Source organism: Simochromis diagramma, unplaced genomic scaffold (assembly GCF_900408965.1).
Source record: "Simochromis diagramma unplaced genomic scaffold, fSimDia1.1 OVJJ01000061.1, whole genome shotgun sequence".
NCBI classification, from domain to species: domain Eukaryota; kingdom Metazoa; phylum Chordata; class Actinopteri; order Cichliformes; family Cichlidae; genus Simochromis; species Simochromis diagramma.
In genome coordinates, this window is record NW_024386945.1 from 3,186,621 (window position 1) to 3,205,247 (window position 18,627).

An 18,627-nucleotide genomic window follows, 5' to 3' on the forward strand; every position below is an offset into this window, starting at 1 on the left:
GGCAATTCTTGGAAGATGACTGGCCCACAATGTATATTAATAAAGACACTCTTTTTCTCCTTTTTTGAGTCATGTATATCAACAGACAACAATCAGTAAGTAATAAAGATGGGTTTATTTATTTGACAAAAAAAAATTATATATATAAAAAAAAACACAACAGCTTCCAATTTTCTTTTTCCCTTATCCTCCAAAAACACAAAGCTTTATGTTTGTTGTTGAATCAAATTAATATAACTTTCATATTATTAATCTAATTTATCTTATTGGACAACTTATATTAATCAATATGATATATTGCCTTCCCTTTTTGATCACCAAGGAAAACAAAACCTTTGTAATATTTATTACTTTATGGTTAGGTACATGTCCACCGCAACAAAAGCCTTCATACCGTCATTCAAAAGGTAAATATTAGCTGGAACATAAAATGTATTATTCGTTTCACAAACTCATAACAGAATAATAATAGCCTTTATACTTTGCAGTATTTGACATTTTATCTGCATAAAAAGGAAGCGAATCTTAATAATAGATGTTGCTTGTCAGGTTGATGGCTGCACTGTTGCCAGTACTGCTACATTTTGCAAAGCTTCCTACTGTTCAAGCACATTAAAAAGCAAAGAGAATTCTTTCAAAATCAAAACTGAAACCTTGACGGTAGATTAACCATTCATAACCCTTCACTGTCACTAAAGTGCAAAGAATCCTTGAAACATCGGTACAGAAGGCGCCAACTGTTTTTCTTTGTTTTCTTCCAATCAGAAAGTAGCTTTATACTGCATGTGCAAAGTGTTCACTAAGCGCTTAGGCTGAATATCATAACGCACCAAACCACAAACTGCTTTCCTTCACTGAACAGTTAATTACACACTTTTTTTTTAAATTTACTTAATCAATTTGATTGACATTAGGCTTATTAAGAGTGCCCAAAAATGCTACTAATGTTTCAAACGGCATGACACCGCTTTAAATCGACTTCATAATAGACCAATTAAGCTCCCATTTTCCAAATATACTTAATCAAACTCAAGATGAAAAATGTAACAGTCAAAGCAATGAGCAAAGAGAAAGCAAAAGACACTCAGAGTAATATGAGCACCTAAAAGCCGAATGAAAAAAAAGAGTAAAGAAAAAAAAGTTTAAAAATAGGTCAGACGATCGTGAATTCACATAGAAACGTTATGAGCATTTGCACAATCAGTTAGTCACAAACAAACAAAGCGTCACGAAAAAAAAGACGTTTACACTTGTGGCACCATAGATGACTGCTATAATACTAGTTTGATAACTTAACTTGTTACCCATGGACATGGAGCAGCGTCACACACTTCACACAGGTGCAAAAAAGAAAAAAGAAAAAAAAAAACTTGCATCCATTAAAGACAGGATGAGCACAGATTTTAAGCTCACCTTTATGATGAGCAACTAAATATATCAAAGTTATGATTGTCCCAAAACACAATCAGGAGTCTGTAACTTTTAGGGCTTATTGGACCTAATAAATCTGATGAAATGAATGTTAATATAGTCTGTAAAGTCTTATAGAAAAAGAAGCTACTTTCAGCTTCTCCTTTACTCACAGGAGGTCACTTAAGCAAGTAGCTCCACGTGTTTGATTTGGATTTTTCATGCTGGATGCCCTCCCGATGCAACCCCAAAGAGATCTGTGTGTCCTCCTTGTGAGGACTCCGGATCTTTCTCCTGTTAGGCAAAATGTGTAAACCACTACTCTGCAGAGTCCTATGTCAGTCAGTCAACATTGCATTTATGTTCGCAGAGCTGCTCATGCAGGACAAATACTTTCTGGATATAAATTAATGCAGCTAGAAATTTCACATTATCCATTCTGACCCAAGCATATTCGTATTCAAATATCAAGCCATTGTCGCAGAGTGACATACATGTAACTAAACTCAATGTGACTTAATACATAACCACTTAACATAAGTCAGAGGGATAGCCTATAAAACCACTTGTATAAAAGTTCATGAACTGTTTTAAATATAACATGTTAATATCACTGTATAAGGTAAGAGGACCATGCAGTTTGACTTAGTATGCACCACACAAAAGTAGTGTAAACAAGTAGAACACAATTATACTTCAGTTTTAGCACTCTTTCAAAAGATCTTTGTAATTTCTTCATTTTCTCAAAAAGTTGCTATTCTTTCAGTCATATTTACAACACAATTCACTTCTGTGTTGCTGAATTACATGTTCAAATTCCCAAAAGGATAAAAGATCGGTTAGAAAATCTCCCAGAATGAGGTCACTACTGAACCTGGAAAACGTTGATCTTGCTTGTGTTTTTCAGTGTCTGTCTCCGGTTGCAGAACCATACACGCACAACCTCTCGGTCATAGTTTAGCTCTCTTGCGATCTCTGTAATCTCCTGTCCTGTTGGCAGAGCATTCTTCTCAAAGTAGGAGTTGAGCACTTCTATTGCCTGAGGTGTGAAACTAGTACGCCTCTTGCGTTTTTTGGAAGGTTCCCCACCGACAAACTCCATCAGATTTTGCTGGCCTTTCTGGTTCCAGTGCTCGGCTTCAGCCAGCCACTTTTCCAACACAGGCTTTAGTTTCTGAGCGCTTTTAGGGGTGATATCCAGCTTTTCAAACCTGCAAAAGAAAAGAAAGTTCAATCTGAACTTTTTCAGAGGGATTAGGGATGCAAGAAATGGCTCAGACATCATCTGAATGTGCATGCACAAACAAACCACTAAACTGCACATGCCCAAACTAATTAGTATCTCCAAATTAGAGGCCCTAACATGCATTGCCATTATTTCTCAGTGGGATATATATGTAAGCCTGATGATATGATACAGTAACATTTCAAAGACGTTTGGCTGGTTTCAAATGAAAATAAATGGAGCCATCATCATTAATTATGTATTATATCAACCCCCTGCAACCCATCTGCTGTTATTGAGAATGTTAATTTTTATCCAATACACAAATTAATTACTGTGATCATCACATCGGTAATGGGAATACGTGGTATGTTACGCAGCTCCACAGTAAACCTGGATGCATGCTTAATGAGCTGTGCATAAGTCCAATTTATGCACAAACTGACCTGTGCCGAAGCAAATGCACAGGTATAATTCAGTTACCTGTAATAATGGCTTTAAGATTTGCAGGGTGTTTGTAGGTTTGTTTTTATTCATGTCACATTGGAGCGGTTAATCTTGCTGTGTGAATGATCCCTGTCATTGATTCAGCAGTGATATAAGGTGAAATAAAGTATTTTTACAGTACTCTACAGGGGTAAAATCCAGAGGTAATATATTTGAGGACAAATTAACAAAAGACTTAAAAGCCCTGGAGACAAATTTATGTTTAGGATTATGCCGACTGCAAGCCAAAAAGCCATTACTCAAACATGGCAGAAGAAAGAGTTGTAACTGACGCTGAGAACTGAATAAATGTAATGCATAATATACTGTGTACCTCTTAGCGAAGCTGGCTATTTATTGCAGACTGCAACCAGACAAATTTACTAGGTTCTTGATAACCTTGGTTGACTATATGTACAGTAGTGTTAAATCTACCCTCATTTTTTTATATTTTGTTAGTAAAATGGAAGAGAGGTCCATAAATTAATTTAAACATGTGCAAACAGACAATACGGGTGTAAAAAGAAAACCAAGAAAAATGAGTGTGAGTTGTAACGTTGTAATGTCCTGTTCTATTATATCAGAATATAATAGATATATCAGACTGCAGGACTCTCCATTAATATAATTAGTTTTCCTTATTTCTATAACAATAATTATAATACCAAATTATTATTACTATTGTTTTTCTTATTTAATGACTGTTGAAAAGCGCGTTGACAGATATACTTGCAACTTTCTAAACAATAAAGTGTGAGCATATATATTAAAAGCAAACTGCTTGTATGTAGTTAGAATATCAGGACTAATTTTACTAAGCATCTTTGCTTTTCCTTTGTAGTTACATCTTCATTTCTCTTACATAAAAGATAGACGAGTGAGCTGCATAAAATGAAGGCTACAGATGAATTGCAATCACAAGAATTACAAAAAAGTAGAAGAAAAAAAGCATCTGCGTGGAGAGCAACAAAAACAGGAGGGTAATACCTGCAAATGGCAGACTGGCTGTAAGCTGGACCTTCAGTTGCAGTGAGAGCCTGCCCTACTTGTGTCTGAGTAAGCCCCAAGGACAGCCGACGGATCTTGAAATTCTTGGCAAACTCTCGAATTTCCTCCAGATTAATGCCCTCCTCTGTGCTGACTGCCTGCTGGGGTTCTACAATTCAGAAGAATCTGGTTAAAAATATCTACTTACTTAAAACAGATCAGTGGCTGGGAAGGAGAAGCAGGTGTACATACTGCTGACAAGCTGGCCCACTTTTGCTGTGTCTCCACAGGTGATGGGAACTGAGGGGGAGAGTGTGGTGGCGGTCTTTAGTACAGTTGGCTGTGGGGCAATGACAACCGGTGACTGGGTGACAGTTGTTACTGAAGCCTGGGAGGATTTTTTAATAAAAATAATTGTTAGATTCAATGTGTTATAATCCAATTTTACAAAAACAAATCCCCAATATTTAAATGTTCAACAATATTTTAATTTGTCATAACCTCAAGCAGTACTTTTTGCTATTTCCTACCTGTGTGCAAGGTTTGGTAAGTGTTGGAGGAGCTGTGGTTTTAGGCAGAACTGCTGCAGAAGTTGCGACTGCAGCAGGACCATTCCCTACAGTGGCGATGATTTGTCCCTGTGTGTTAAAAAGCAGCTGTGGGGCCACAGTCTGGACCTGGAGACCCTGGAGCGGAAGCGTGGGAGTTGCAGCTCCTCCAGCCAGAGAGGCTGGGTTCACTAAAAGTGGGAGTGTCCCTATGACCTGAAAACATTGTTAAAAATGAAATACAAACAAACATTTAAATATAAACTTCTCAGCTGATTTTCACTTAAATCCACTTTTAGGACATTCAGTATCCTGATATGCTCGTGTTTTTGCTACTGGGGAATAAGTACATCCTATTAGAGGTTCTGTCACAGAAGCCTTGTATTTTTCAATATTAAACACTACACAAGTCCAAAAGGCTGCAATAATGGTGGGAGTGAGTAATGAAACTATTTAGAGGTCAAGCAGTTTCAGTTGAAATTGTCTGATGCTCTACTGCCTTGAAATAGCACTGTGAACTAATGTAAACTGGAGGCTGGATGCAATTTTTCCATAACAGACATGCATGAAAACAATATAATTGTCTTTGGAATGATTATAGTTCACTATGCATCATTTTAAAAGTTTTGCAAAAGTGTGAGCCACATTAAGTAAGTAAACAACACTGTCTGCCAATCCCTTATTTGTCTCATTTCTCTTTTTTAATGGCGTCCAATATGTGCTCTAGTCTGCGTTTTGTCTAGCTCCTACTGCAAGGACAATGGTGTTGCTGCCAGGATTGCTTTCATTTTATTAAAGGCATTTTCCTGTTAGCTGAAACAATCAAGTAGAGAGAAGAAAGGCGGGTAACAGGATGAGAACAGGACAAGGTCATTACTCAAATCTAAGCTCACTGATATAATATTATTACAGCAGCGGTATTTTATGGCACTCACCTGGCCCTGGGCATTTGTGATGATCTGACTGGTGATTCCAGCCATGCTGGACATGGCACTGTTAATGATGGGAGTGGATGTAAGGGAACTGAGGAACTGTGGTTGCGCTCCCAAGGAAGCAGCATTGATCTAGGCACAAAGATCATAACATGTTCATTGTGTATTTGAAAGATGACAAATGAAGAATGGTATGAACAGAGGAAGAGATTTCTTACAATAGCGGGGTTAATGGAGAGTCCTGCAGTCTGAAGTGCTGCCACTGACAAGTTGGACGGAGAGATGGTGTTGGTGGCAGTGGTCGTCTGGGCTGTTCCCACCTGAGCAACAGTAATCTGTGCACCGGTTACCTGCGGTGCCTGAGGTGTCACCTGCTGCATGGCTGCTTGCACCTGCTGAATGGGTGCTGACTGAGACTGGAACACCGCCTGTGCATTGGCTTGCAGCTGAGGCTGGACTGAGTTCAGGACAGTTGCAGCTGAGAAAGATATTATGCAACATTCTAATGTTCTGCAATGAAGTTTAGATAGATAGATAGATAGATAGATAGATAGATAGATAGATAGATAGATAGATAGATAGATAGATAGATAGATAGATAGATAGATAGATAGATAGATAGATAGATAGATAGATAGATAGATAGATAGATAGATAGATAGATAGATAGAATACTAACAGTATAACAAGTAAGTTTGTGGAATTTCTGCCCACCTATATTCCATGATTATGTGCAAGTGGTATAACTGCAAAGATTGACAACCACAGCAGCTCAGCACAAAGTTGTAGACAAGGTAAAGTTACAGTGTGCTGAAGCAAATAGTCAATAAAGGTAGCCAGCTCTTTGCTGACTCAGTAACTGAAGAACTCCAAACTTCCTCTGACATTAACATCAGCATAGAAACTGTGCGCTTGGAGCATCCATGGCAGGTGGTGCAGTACTTTTTTACATATACAGTATGTTGTCAAGTCTACAGCTATACTAGCAGCTCTGTGTACTTAGTACAGTCCGATGTAGCAGCTAGTAATGGAAAGTCAAGCCAATGCAAAATTGCCATTAAATCTGCAGTCTTTCTAGTGGTCAACAGAGGGCGACTGTGCTTGCAAAAATTAGTGTAGTTGCATAGGATTTTATGGGAAAACAGCCCTGTCATGATCTATGGCCTTGATTTAGACTTTCCTGATAAGTTTATGGCCTCGATCACCAGATACAAGTCTGTCTGAACACAGCAAGATTATCATTTTATAGATGACATTCCAAAATAGAGTCAAAAAGGAGGATAGAGCAAAGTATGCTTAACTGTATCACTGACAAGTAGTTAACCAATGAGCATGCAGTTTCCACTGGTTTGCATCTTATCTGTATTTGTGATGACTACTTAAAAAAAAAGCTAAGCTTGAGGAAAAGAAAACTTTCAGCTTGATACTTCACAATGACACTACTTGGGTTAATTGTTTAGTGTTTACCACACCAATTTATAATAGCTGATGGAAAATCTGACCTGAAACATCAATTACACATTTACAAGTATAATAGGAGGACATAGATGTTTATGCCGTTTAGACAGTTTACTTCATCAGATATATTAACTTAGTAATTTCATTTTATTTCATTCAAAGAGGCTGAAATCACAGTATAGGTCATTACAGAGCATATTTCATTGAGCTGAAACTCAACAATTCCCTTTAAGCAAGCACTATTATTCTCATATCACAATCAAATGTACAAAAGGTCATAATAAAAAAAGCTGGTGAAGATAATGATGTCTGCATTTGTTGTTGAATTTTTTAATTGTAATCTTGTCAACACAAATGCAGACATATTGAAGATATAGGAGGTCAAATAAAAGCAGACATTCACGTTGTTTTACCTTGAAAGCCAGCAAAGGGCAGTTTGAGGAGACTTCCAGCTGGGTTAGCCGCTGTGAAACCAGGGAGAGTAGCTACATTGGTGGTAGGAAGAGTGAGAACAGCCAAACCGCCCTGGCCACCGATGGAACCTGGCATGCTGAGAGGAATGAGCAGCGGCTGACCCAGTGACCCCGTCTGTGCCATCATACCAGTCATCAGAGTGGCCAGACTTTCCTGGGTCAGCACCTAGTGAAAAAAATTCCATCAACATTTATGCCTGCGAGGTATTCAATGTGCTTTCAGTGGACTATTTTGTCTCCTTATTATTTTTAATGTTGTGTTTTTACACAGTGAAACTAAATAGTCATACTTCGGTTACTGTGTGTGGACTGAAAACTCCACTATTAAGCTTTTTTTTTTAAAAAAAAAGCATGTTAGGGGTTTTACTTTTGACTGCTGAAATTGCTGAAAATGTTGTGCTAATAGCCTCAGGCTATGTGTTCAGCAACTTGGATTAAACTGCTCATCCTTTTTACTTTCACAGTGCACAATGGCATCGGTATACAACCTCACTAAATCACCTACAATGATTTTTTTTAATGTAATAATACTGACACTTGGCTCTCTGGTGCATTCGTTTTCTACAAGAATAATATGTAAAATGAGAAAAATCCAAATGGCTTTCCCACCCACTCTGAGCTCTTTCTACCAACCTTTAAAATCAGACAGCAAAACTACTTTGTTTCTCAGATGGTTAAATATGAATATGAGGTGCAGTGTGTGTGCATCTCAAAAAGTCAGACCTGTGGACAGCCTTGCACAGTGATGGGCATGGCGGCCTGGTGCTGGGGCAGAGACACGCTGATGGGAACAGCAGGGGTCAGAGTTTGGACCGTAGGAGCTGGAGGCTCCACAGACACCACCTGCTGCTCACCCAGCACTGCAGGAGCACAGCCAGAGTTGGTTATTAATTACATTTTAAGTTGTTGATTTTTTTTTAAAATCACACAGATGTTATTAGGAATTCACTACAAGTCTGGATATATGAGAAGTGAGTTCTCTGCTATCCAGCATTATCAAGGATGACAATGATTTACCTACACCACCCCCTGTGCTCTGGGGCACTGTGGGGCTGTCCTGGGTGCTGCTGGCATCAGGTTGCTCTCCAGCTTCAGCCACGCCCTCATCAGTTTTGCATTCGCTCTTCCCATCAGCTGCTGAAGAGGCTGAAGACGCATCGACTTCTACTTCTAGCACTCGAATGGTTTCATGGCCAGACATCACAATGACCTGCACAGCGATCAGGATTTAAATCTAAGAGGACTCAAATGCAAAGAAGGCCTCTGCTTTTCTTTGAGTTTGTATTAAAAATGTAATAAAATAGTTATGTGCAATTATTTTATGAAACAACAGGAGATAATTCTCATCTGACCTAGCACCAGAGGGGTGTAAAACAAAAATTCTGTAAATTCAGTATTTCTCCACCTTGTCAATTCCCTCTGGAAGAACTTAGCTGATGACTCATGGTATGCAATAATGACAGACCTAGTGGAGGGGAAGCAAGACAACCTGGGCTGGAGGACAAGGTGCAGAGAGACAATGCAGGAAGAGAGAGGAGGATGCATACCTGGTTGTCTTTGGCAGGGAATTTCAAAGTGCAGGATTTAAATGGCTGAAAAAAGACTTCTGCAGTCAGACAGTGAATGGCTAAGGAGAACAGAGAAGCCGAGCACATGTTAGGACAAAATGAACCAAACAAAAAAACAAAAAAAAAAAAGAGACATAAATGAAAAGAGCATGAGTACACATAAACAATGATAAGAGCATCAGCCAACAAGCAGTTCAAGCAATGCTTTCTTCAAGGTTGCCTTTGTGCTTCCGTGAAGAGCATTGCTTTTGTTTGCTGACTATGTCTAGACACAATGTTACTAGAGAGAGAAAAACCACAATTAATTATTAAGCATGGCAATTCAAAGACTGTTTCCAACACAAGCATAGGTATTATTAGTCTATAAAACACAAAAGTGCATCGGGATCTCAGTGGTCGGCTGTGTGACTGTTAATCATTCCATTATGAAGTGGCACGCTGGCGCATGGAGGGTGACAGGAGCAAACAGCAGCAAGCAAATCGAAGGCAAAGTTATGTTTAGTTAAGCTCACTGCAAGAGTAGGTTGGGAAGGGGGGGGTCCACTGCTCCCTAACAAACACATGAGTGTTACCTGCTCATTGACAGTAAGTGGGGCATCTTTGGCAGGCAGATCCTGGGAGTTCATGGCTTGCTGCACCACCACAATCACTGTCTTCCTGGCATTCTGGGTTAACAAAAAAGAAAAAAAAAGTGATTTAAAAAATGTAGAACCATTTTAGAAATTAAAATATGTATCAAGTTTCCCGGATAAGCCCACAGTGTCTGCACTTTAATGACAAACCCAGCATAAACAGAACCAAATGCAGAGGACAGGGTTTTTTTTTTGCTTTCTTTTCAATTCATTGCTATTATAGTCATTGCACGAGTAGACTATTTGAAAGGGGCCTGTAAACAGGCCATACTGTTTTGCACTTAAGCTGCAGAAAACGTGATCAAACACGCTGGTCGTGGACGTTAAGTGGTTACGCGTCCACCACGGATCACAAAAAGACTCGAGACGGTGCGTTTCCTGCTGCAATGCCCCGTTAGATATGAGGATCTGTCAAAAACTTCAGCGGGTGTTGATGGGCTCCCCACCCCCATCCTGGCCAATAAAAGTCTCGCCGCGTCGGCCACTTTTGAGGACAAGCAGCAAGCACGGAGCACAGGCGACGGAAATCATCTCGATCCGTGCCAAGAGACCGAATATTATGTATTTCCCTCTCTTTATCATAAATATATAAATTATGCTAATTACGAACATTGCATATTAACCAAAACTCATTTCCTCTCGCCATTTCGCTGCTATGCGCGAAGCGCAAGCCAGAATACGGTCCGGTTATTATATTCAACTTACCGCGTATATGCAGCTTATTTTCTGTAATCCCCGGCTCTTAAAAAGGTCCTTGTCACAGTTTGTTTCAGTCACACATAATTAAAAATTCATCTCAGCTCCCAGACAGGCGCTGTGACTGCACACAAAAGAGGTATTTGCATTGATAAGGAGGCTTGCAATGTTAGGATCTCCTGTCTCTTAATATTTAATGACGATGCCCTTTCTGCAACAGTTCAGATAATCAAAAATCCTTGAGGTGTCTCACAGAATCCTATTTGAGCTGTAAAGTCGGACAAAATTGCTACAAAATTGGCCTTTTGCACTACGTCATGAACATAATTTATGCAAGGAAAAATCTTGCATTGAAAAATGTCTGCCTCGACTTCAGAGGTGCCATGGTTCTCTTAAAGGGGAAGTAGCGCACACAAAGACGAGCAATGGAGACGCTTTCATGAAACACTGTGCCGATACGTTTCAATTTCCCAACACCGCTGTTTGTCTGTAATATCACGATATTCGCATCGTTTTTGCGTTTATGTGAACGAGAATTAAATTATTTAATATAGCAGAAATAATTATGGAGACTTGTGGGCTTTCTTCTTAAAATGACGTAGATATGTTTTTTGTGGTTGCTTTATATGTGTTTCTCACTGGATTAAAACATTTCTGACTGATGATTGTCATAGCATATTTTTTAAATTGGAAGATAATATATAACCTTTGATCATGGTGTAGACAGTCGTGCTATTTTGAATAATCCCGTGTTAATTCTGAATGTGATACATAAGGAATGAATGTGTAGTTCTGAGATCAAAGGTCATCATTTAGTTGATGAATAAATTAGTTGACTCACACAAAACTAACCATTTTAATAATGTTAATTTTTTAGGTAACCCATCAGGATAAACAAATGCCAAAAATTAATATTTTTTATCGGCTTGGTTTGCCATCCCAATGATTTTCGGGAGTTTTACTGACTGAGATTAATTGTATACATACACACATACTCAGAAGGCTAATCGGGACAGAGTGGAGACACCTGGGGAAAACAAGCTAAGGGTGCAGATAATCAAGATCACTAGACAGGGGAGGAAATAAAACTTAAAATAATACCTAAAAGACAACTAAATATAAAAGTAAAACAGGATATAACTGATAAGAGTTAATTAGTAAGCAAGTTTTAGTAAACACTCTACACAAGAGAGCTATTCTTGTGTAGAGTGTTTCATGTTTATGAGCTATCCATGTTCATAAACATGAACATGAATAATGTTCATGTTCATGTTTATGAACATGAATAGTTGAAATGACCTTAACATAACTGATTTATTAATTTTTGTTGATTTGTTGATGTCTTTATCTGGACCAAATTGTATATGAGGATGCTGTATAGGACGTGCAAGAGTATATTAAGGACACACAAGAAAATAGCAATGATGGTGTTATAATAGTGTATATTTCTGTTATATTTTACTGGCCCTAAAGTACATATGTCAAACCCAAGGTCCAGGGCCCTTTGCAAATTGTGCCCAGCAATAAATGTAGGTTAACCTGCATAAATGTCTATGTCCATATATTTTCTTATTAGAAGGCAGTTTACATGTGGTACATGTGAACTTCCCAAAGATTAGATTTATTTTTATTATTGTTGTGATTGATTAAACAATATAAAAACGAGGTAAATAGCATGAAATTCTGCTGGGTTTTTTGAGGCCTTCATGCGGACCGAATTGTGTTTGATATTACTGTATGGGACATGCACCAGCATTATCCAAGATAATTTTATGGTAGGATTGATTGTATGGCAAGAGTGACTGATGGGTTCAAGGTCAGGGTAGGATTACATCAGGGATGTATCAGGGAAAATGGTTCATGTGTTTAACTACCTTGAGTCAACTATCCAAAACAATGCAGTGCAGTGCAGAGGTGAAGAAAAGAGTGCAGGTGGGTGGAGTGGGTGGTTTGTAAGCTGCCAAGCAGGAGGAAAAGAGGAAGACCACAGCGGAGAGTCATAGATGTAGTGAAGCAGGACATTCAGAGGGTTGGTGTAACAGAGGAGGATGGCAGGGACATGGTGAGATGGGGGCAGATAAGGTGGTGTCCAGCTCGTACATCGAGTATCCCAAAGATGAAAAAGAAAAAGAAGCAACTAGGTATGCATGACCCTTGATGTGAGCCCAACTTTATCAGTGTGGGCGTTATTAAAAGTAAATTTGACGCCCTCTGCCTTAAAACCAAGACAATCATTTTTCCTTCCAGCTGGCGGCTAACCTCTGCTCCATTTCTACCAGTAGGGGGCGCGGGCGTGCACGTAAAACCGTGCGTGCAACCGCAGATAGATAGAGAACGGGTGACGTCACCACTTCCACAACAACAAGAAGCTGAAAAACAAGGAAGTGGACGATTGTGTGAAGCCGTGACCTGAACTAAGGCCGTGAGAAGATACGCAGAGCTCCGTTTAACCTGATATTCTTCAGCCTCCGAATTATAACACGACAATGAACAACAAAGGTATTTCTCCAGACCTCGTTTAGGTAATTAGTCAGCTGTTCGCTATACGACGCTGACGTGATTAACTAGAGACGAAGAGCTGCCGTTATGGCTTTCCGAAGCGGACTTCACGTTTAGCCACGTACATAACAATAACCCGACGCTTCCTGGGTAACAGTGTGGCTCCTACTCTGAACCAAGGCGGCTATATTGTTAGTAGTGAAGCTGTTTACAGTGAAATCTTACATTTACTGTCTCTCTATATTCGTATACCATTAGTGGGCAGGTCACATGTTTTCTAGGTAGCTAATATCTCTGTAGACAGGCACATTTTAAAGGCACAGCTGACGTGACTCTTTCCTTCTCTTTTGTAGGACCCATCATATAAATATAATCGTGAGGCTCATTTTAGTAATATTTGTTTTCTTTTGTTGACAATTTACGTATTATATCCTCATATATTATTTGACTATTTTATTTAAACACACTCATTTCTTTTGTCCCCAGTTTCGTTCGTATCTGTACATTTTAACTCTTTAGCTTTTTGATGGTTATGATGGTAGTTGACTAAAAAGATGTATCGGCCATCTGTATCGAGGAAATAATATGTAATTGTGTAATTTAAGAGGAGAACGATATCGACATCGGGGATAGGAGGATTTCTTTTTTTTTCCTTTGTCCGGAAAAGTTACAAAAATAACAACAACGATAAAAGCAAAATAAATAAATAAATTCCAGTCAGACAGGTTTTTATTTTCCGTGTCTGCGTTTGTATTGGCCTAGAGTTTCACAACAGACATACATAAAGTATTTTTAATTTGCCTATTATTGCCTTAGTTACATTTTCGGTTTAAGAAGAGCAGTAAGTATGAAAAAAAAAAAAATCCACCAGTCACACTTGTTAAGTTAAAACTGGAGAAGTGCAGTTCTTACTTTTAAATATTATTTTGCATATCAGAACTAATTAATTCCCTATTGATTTACTAATTGATCACTTGTAGTGTTCCCCCCCCCCCCCCCTTACTTAAAATGGCGTTATTTTTTTTCCTTTTCTTATAATAGTAATAATAAAACAAATTTTACTTAACATAACTTGTGTAGCCAAGAAACCCTGAATCTTTTTTATATATTCATTTTTCTCCTGTGTACTGTGAGTTGTTATAATCTGCTCCCGAAGAAACAGTTTGTGGAGGGTTTGTTTTGTTTTTTGTGGTTTTCTATGATTATGAATATGTAACTATTGGGAAAAAAATATATTTGGGGAAATTTACATCTTACTAATAGGCTCTCAGGAGCCATCTTCAAGTTCACTGGACAATGGACATTGACCCCATAAGCAAAATTGAATGTGTTGCATTCCTCTATTGTCCACATTTAAACAAAATGACATTTTTATTACAGTAGAAAATGTATTAATACCACTAGGCACGACAGAGGAATGTTTGGTCCCTAAGAGTTTTGTTCTTTCTTAATTATTTCCTTTAATGTAAAATCTTTTATTGCAGGTTCATATCCACAGCAGGCTGTGTACCCTCAGCAGAGCACTGCACCTGTATACCCTCCTGCTATGCAAATGTCTCCTCAGGCACCTCCTTACACAGACACACCACCTGCATATTCTGAGGTAACCAATCCGTATTTAAGTCAAATGATGAGCAGAGTTAAAACTCGCACTTACATTTATAAACAAAAGAAAAATCTGTTTTGTTCTCTGTGTCTCCAGATATACCAGCCCAGATATGTGCTTCCACCTCAGGTGCCTGGTCAGGTGCCTCAGATGTCCTCTCCCTATCCTGGTGCTCAGGTGTATATGCCCATGCAGCCACATATGCCAGTTGGGCCAGTGGGCCAGAATGTCCCCATGGCTTATTATCCAATGGGAGCAGTCTACCCGCATGGTTCAACTGTGATGGTGGAGAGCGGCTATGATGCTGGTGCTCGCTTCACGGCCGGCAGCAGTGTTTCCATCCCAGTGAGTGTCCATCCCAAGAAGTCATATCCACCTTAGATGAGATGCACTTTAAAATGAGGAACTCTTTAACTGTGTTTGTGCTTGTTTCTTTCCTTTGCTAGCCCCCACCTCCTGGACACCCCCCTAATGCCGCTCAGCTGGCTGCCATGCAAGGTGCCAATGTTGTAATGACACAGCGCAAGAATAACTTCTTCCTGGGTGGATCCAGTGGAGGTTATACCATCTGGTAACAGCAGCTCCTTCATGCCTAAACCATGTCCCCATCCCAGATGATGCCCCAGTTCTTCCCCATCCCATATGCCTCCCTCTTCAGGCTGCTTGGCCATGCCACAATACTGATATCACCTAACGGAATGTAATATTTTAGAGCCCTTGTGAAAGGTACAGTACTCCACTTCTGACCTAGAGATGAAATGATAAACTCCATTGCCTGAAGAGGACAAGTGAAAATTGTAATGTTACAGAATCCATTCCATAGTTCTTCATTGGGTCTAACCTCTTTGGTCATTCCAGATCTGACCTCTTTCAGGCATCTTTATTTGTCAACAAGATCTTCTCTTCTTTGATTGAATGGTCGCAAATTACACTGAGATGTTCTTGTACTCCTGTAAAAATACTTTAATGAAATATTGAAATATCAGACCCGCATAAATATAGTTTAGCTGCTTTATGGTGAAAGTGAAACGCAGTTACAAAGTTGCAGTAAAAAAGAAAAAAAAACATCCACTTGTCTTTTTTTGAAACTTTTAGTGTAGTTCAATTAATAGGTGTCTAGTAGTTCCATGTAAGTACCAGTATGATTATGAGAAATTACATCTCAACTATTTAAAAAAAAAAAAAAAAAGAAGAAAAAAAAAAAAGTCAGCATCCTGGATGCTTTTAGCTAGAAATGTCTTGTCTTTTGCACAGTATCCAAAATACCACGGAAAATTTGTTGCACAGTGAACTTTCTGAGAGATTGTTCTATTTAAATCACATGTAAATTAAAGAAATTAAAGCAAAAAGAATAAAAAAATCAAAAGATTTACTGCAATATGAAAGTGGTTTACTGTACCTTGTTGGGCAACTTGTAGATGAACATAGTAAAGTGCCAAAGAGCACTGGGGATAGCCCTAAATTTAAGCAAATTAACTTCAGTAAACTTAAAGGAAAGAAAAATTAAAGTAAATCCAAATAGAAAGATGGATGGGAAGGGGTGGTTGGTGTAACATTTTAGCTTTTTTGTCTCTTGTTTCTATTTCACAGTCGGATACCCAGAGTTTATACACTAAATGTTTTATTGTACAGATTTAAACTACTTTTCATTATTTCCTTTTCACGCAGTATATCTTAGATCATCAAGTATTTATTCTCCACAGAAAAATGTCACCTTTTGTGATAGCATTCATTTCTAGGTAACATTTTCAGCAAAGTTACTGAGACTTATATTTCAGTGTTTCTTTACTTTTCCACATTTAAGTGACTTACGCAAGTAGTTAGGCTAATAAATTTGTTAGTATAACCAATGAGCTGGTTGTACCAAAGATCTGGTCTACAATGCACTTATGTTTGGTTGTGACGTCATATTTGAAATGTCACAATTTAAAAGCAAACTTTTCCTTGGACAAGAATTTGTGACACTGTTGGCCATTGGAACCTTTGGTCTGATGTGACTGCAATTGTTAGTTAATGTGGGTAAACTGCATCTTTAAGTTGCTGCATACTTTTGCACCTTTGCTATGTACAAGTTAGATTAAAGTACTTTTTATCTGAAATGCACTGCTAAGCAAAACGGAGGAGTTGCAGACAAGGGGCTCTTTTTTTTTTTTTTTTTTTTTTTTTTTTTTTGTGTGGGTGGGTTTTTGGGTTTTTTGTTTTTTTGGGGGTTTTTTTGTTTTGTTTTTTAGCACTTTTCACATTTTAAAATTCACCCAGTCTAAACAATTTTAAAACTTCTGACATGTCACATTGTTCAGTTGCCTGCACGTGTATGCAAACCTTTTGCAAAGAGGCTAAATGACTGTCGGCATAATGTTTAATTTCCAAGATTTTTTTTTAAAAAAAAATTTATGCTGTTTAAACTCGTTTCCTTAGGGTCGTTACATCTTACATAATCTGGCAAACTGAAAGAAGACTGCTAAACATAGGCAAGTTGCCTGTATGGATACCATCAGCTAATATTTGTAGACTTGTTCATTTTTGTCAAGCGTCAATGTGTCACTGGGTATCCGACATAGCATATCAAGTTTTAACAGCTGTGGCCGCCAGAAAACAAAACCTGTTTTCTTGTCAACCAACATTTAGTGTTTTCAAGTGTTATTTAAGTCAGAAGAATCATCTGTCTGGAAACCTGCATCACTCTTCTAATAAACCTCTCCTCCGCAGCTTATACATAAAGCTGCAGCACCAGATGTGACAGTCATCTCCATGTCCATTTATTTACCCGCTCATGCTGTCATTTCATACAGCTTCATTGGAAAAGGAGGCCACAGCTATCAAAACTTAGAAACTGTACAAACGTTATCTTTTTTTCCCATCTATGCTCTGATTGTTTGTAAAGCAGCATAACAGTGGCTTTGTCCCAGCAATATGAAGTACTGTAATTTACAGCTGACCAGTAGATGCTATGCCAACCACAGCCAGCAAAAGGAGCACTCTTTGTTGAAGGATTATGGACATTTATAGTTCAGGGATTCTCTTTACAATATTTTCTAAAATAGATGTATGTACTAAAGTGATGTGATGGACTTTGGTACACATTCTATCTTTTAAGATTACTAAAGGAGATGAGTGTCACTACAGTTTGCTGAGACATGTCAAAGATGGAATACTTTGAAAAAAGAACTTAGGTGCACTTAACTTTTTTATACTAAACTTAAAATTTAAAATGTAAGTTTAGAATAAAGGTTATTTTGGAAATTTGAAACATAGCGAAGTCTTCCTTTTGTGCATCAGTCACTCCATTTTCTGAATCGAAGCAGGCTAACCAGAGTATTCCAGATGTTCTTCTCCCCGCAACATTTTTCACTTCATCTTCAGAGATCCCAACACGTTCCCAGATCAGGTGAGATGTATTTTCTCTCTAGTGTGTTATGGGTCTCCTACCAGCTGGACGTACCAGGAAATCCTCCAAAGCAAGGTGCCCAGGAAGCATCCAATTAGGTGTTGCGATCAACTCGCTCCTCTAGTATAAGTTTGGATGTCTGAGCTTCTGATCTTATGTCCAGGACCAGGCACCCTGCATAGGATATTTGATTCAGCCATGTGTCCACAACTTCATTCCTTCTTTTGATACTCAGAGCTAATGGCCATAGGCTCAGCTGTCCTCACCATAATGGTATGGCGTACTACCTGCATTACTGCTGATGCTGCACTGATCCACCTGTCCATCTCATGCTCCATTTTACATTACACACTAACAAGATCCCAGAATACTTAAACTCCCAAACCAAAATGAAGCAAATCCACTGCTTTCAGTTCATTGTTCTTACACATTTATGATGCATTACAACATCAGGCCAATTATTTCTGTACTGTCCTATAAGAATGGAAAATATTGCGATTCTGGTTATTGTAAATTAAGAAATACGTCTGAAGGTTCTCAGTCATCCAGATCATCGTCGGCTAAGAAGCTTAGGAAGAAAAGTGTCTGGACTTCTTTAAGTTGCTTGAAAACGTTTCACCTCTCATCCAAGAAGCTTCTTCAATTCTAGGGTCAAATGGTGGCGAGTCCCAGATTTAAGCCCTATGGGAGTGTTCCCCCAACAGGGACATGGAGCCCTG

The 18,627-nt window shown here is 38.6% G+C and overlaps 2 protein-coding genes across 4 annotated transcripts; one reads left to right on the top strand and one right to left on the bottom strand.

Annotated features, from left to right (window-relative positions):
* Positions 1–313: 313 nt before the first annotated feature.
* pou6f1 (POU class 6 homeobox 1) lies at positions 314–10,883 on the bottom strand. 3 transcript variants are annotated; one of them, XM_040038018.1, is made up of 11 exons: positions 10,425–10,883; positions 9,067–9,752; positions 8,537–8,729; positions 8,243–8,379; positions 7,460–7,685; positions 5,807–6,066; positions 5,592–5,720; positions 4,639–4,872; positions 4,361–4,496; positions 4,109–4,277; positions 314–2,621 (listed from the first exon to the last, which is right to left on the bottom strand). In XM_040038018.1, exons 2-11 carry the CDS (start codon positions 9,172–9,174, stop codon positions 2,276–2,278), a joined length of 1,938 nt encoding a protein of 645 aa, XP_039893952.1. In that variant the 5' UTR covers positions 9,175–9,752; positions 10,425–10,883; the 3' UTR covers positions 314–2,275. The 3 variants fall into 3 exon arrangements, with proteins under 3 accessions (XP_039893952.1, XP_039893953.1, XP_039893954.1); XM_040038019.1 differs by having other exon boundaries at positions 9,660–9,752; positions 10,425–10,881; XM_040038020.1 differs by lacking the exon at positions 10,425–10,883 and having other exon boundaries at positions 9,067–9,146; positions 9,660–9,752.
* Positions 10,884–12,765: 1,882 nt separating this feature from the next.
* Positions 12,766–16,898, top strand: dazap2 (DAZ associated protein 2). Its single transcript, XM_040038021.1, has 4 exons — positions 12,766–12,914; positions 14,399–14,517; positions 14,617–14,865; positions 14,967–16,898. Exons 1-4 carry the CDS (start codon positions 12,902–12,904, stop codon positions 15,093–15,095), a joined length of 510 nt encoding a protein of 169 aa, XP_039893955.1. The 5' UTR covers positions 12,766–12,901; the 3' UTR covers positions 15,096–16,898.
* Positions 16,899–18,627: the final 1,729 nt, after the last annotated feature.

Coding starts and splice junctions, on each gene's coding strand:
- pou6f1 (XM_040038018.1), bottom strand. CDS start 9,174: ATGTGCTCGGCTTCTCTGTTCTCCTTAGCCATTCACTGTCTGACTGCA. Junction 8,380..8,536: donor GAGCACAGGGGGTGGTGTAG/GTAAATCATTGT, acceptor GTGCTCCTGCAG/TGCTGGGTGAGCAGCAGGTG. Junction 6,067..7,459: donor GCCCTTTGCTGGCTTTCAAG/GTAAAACAACGT, acceptor TATCTTTCTCAG/CTGCAACTGTCCTGAACTCA.
- dazap2 (XM_040038021.1), top strand. Junction 14,518..14,616: donor CACCACCTGCATATTCTGAG/GTAACCAATCCG, acceptor CTGTGTCTCCAG/ATATACCAGCCCAGATATGT. Junction 14,866..14,966: donor GCAGCAGTGTTTCCATCCCA/GTGAGTGTCCAT, acceptor TTCCTTTGCTAG/CCCCCACCTCCTGGACACCC.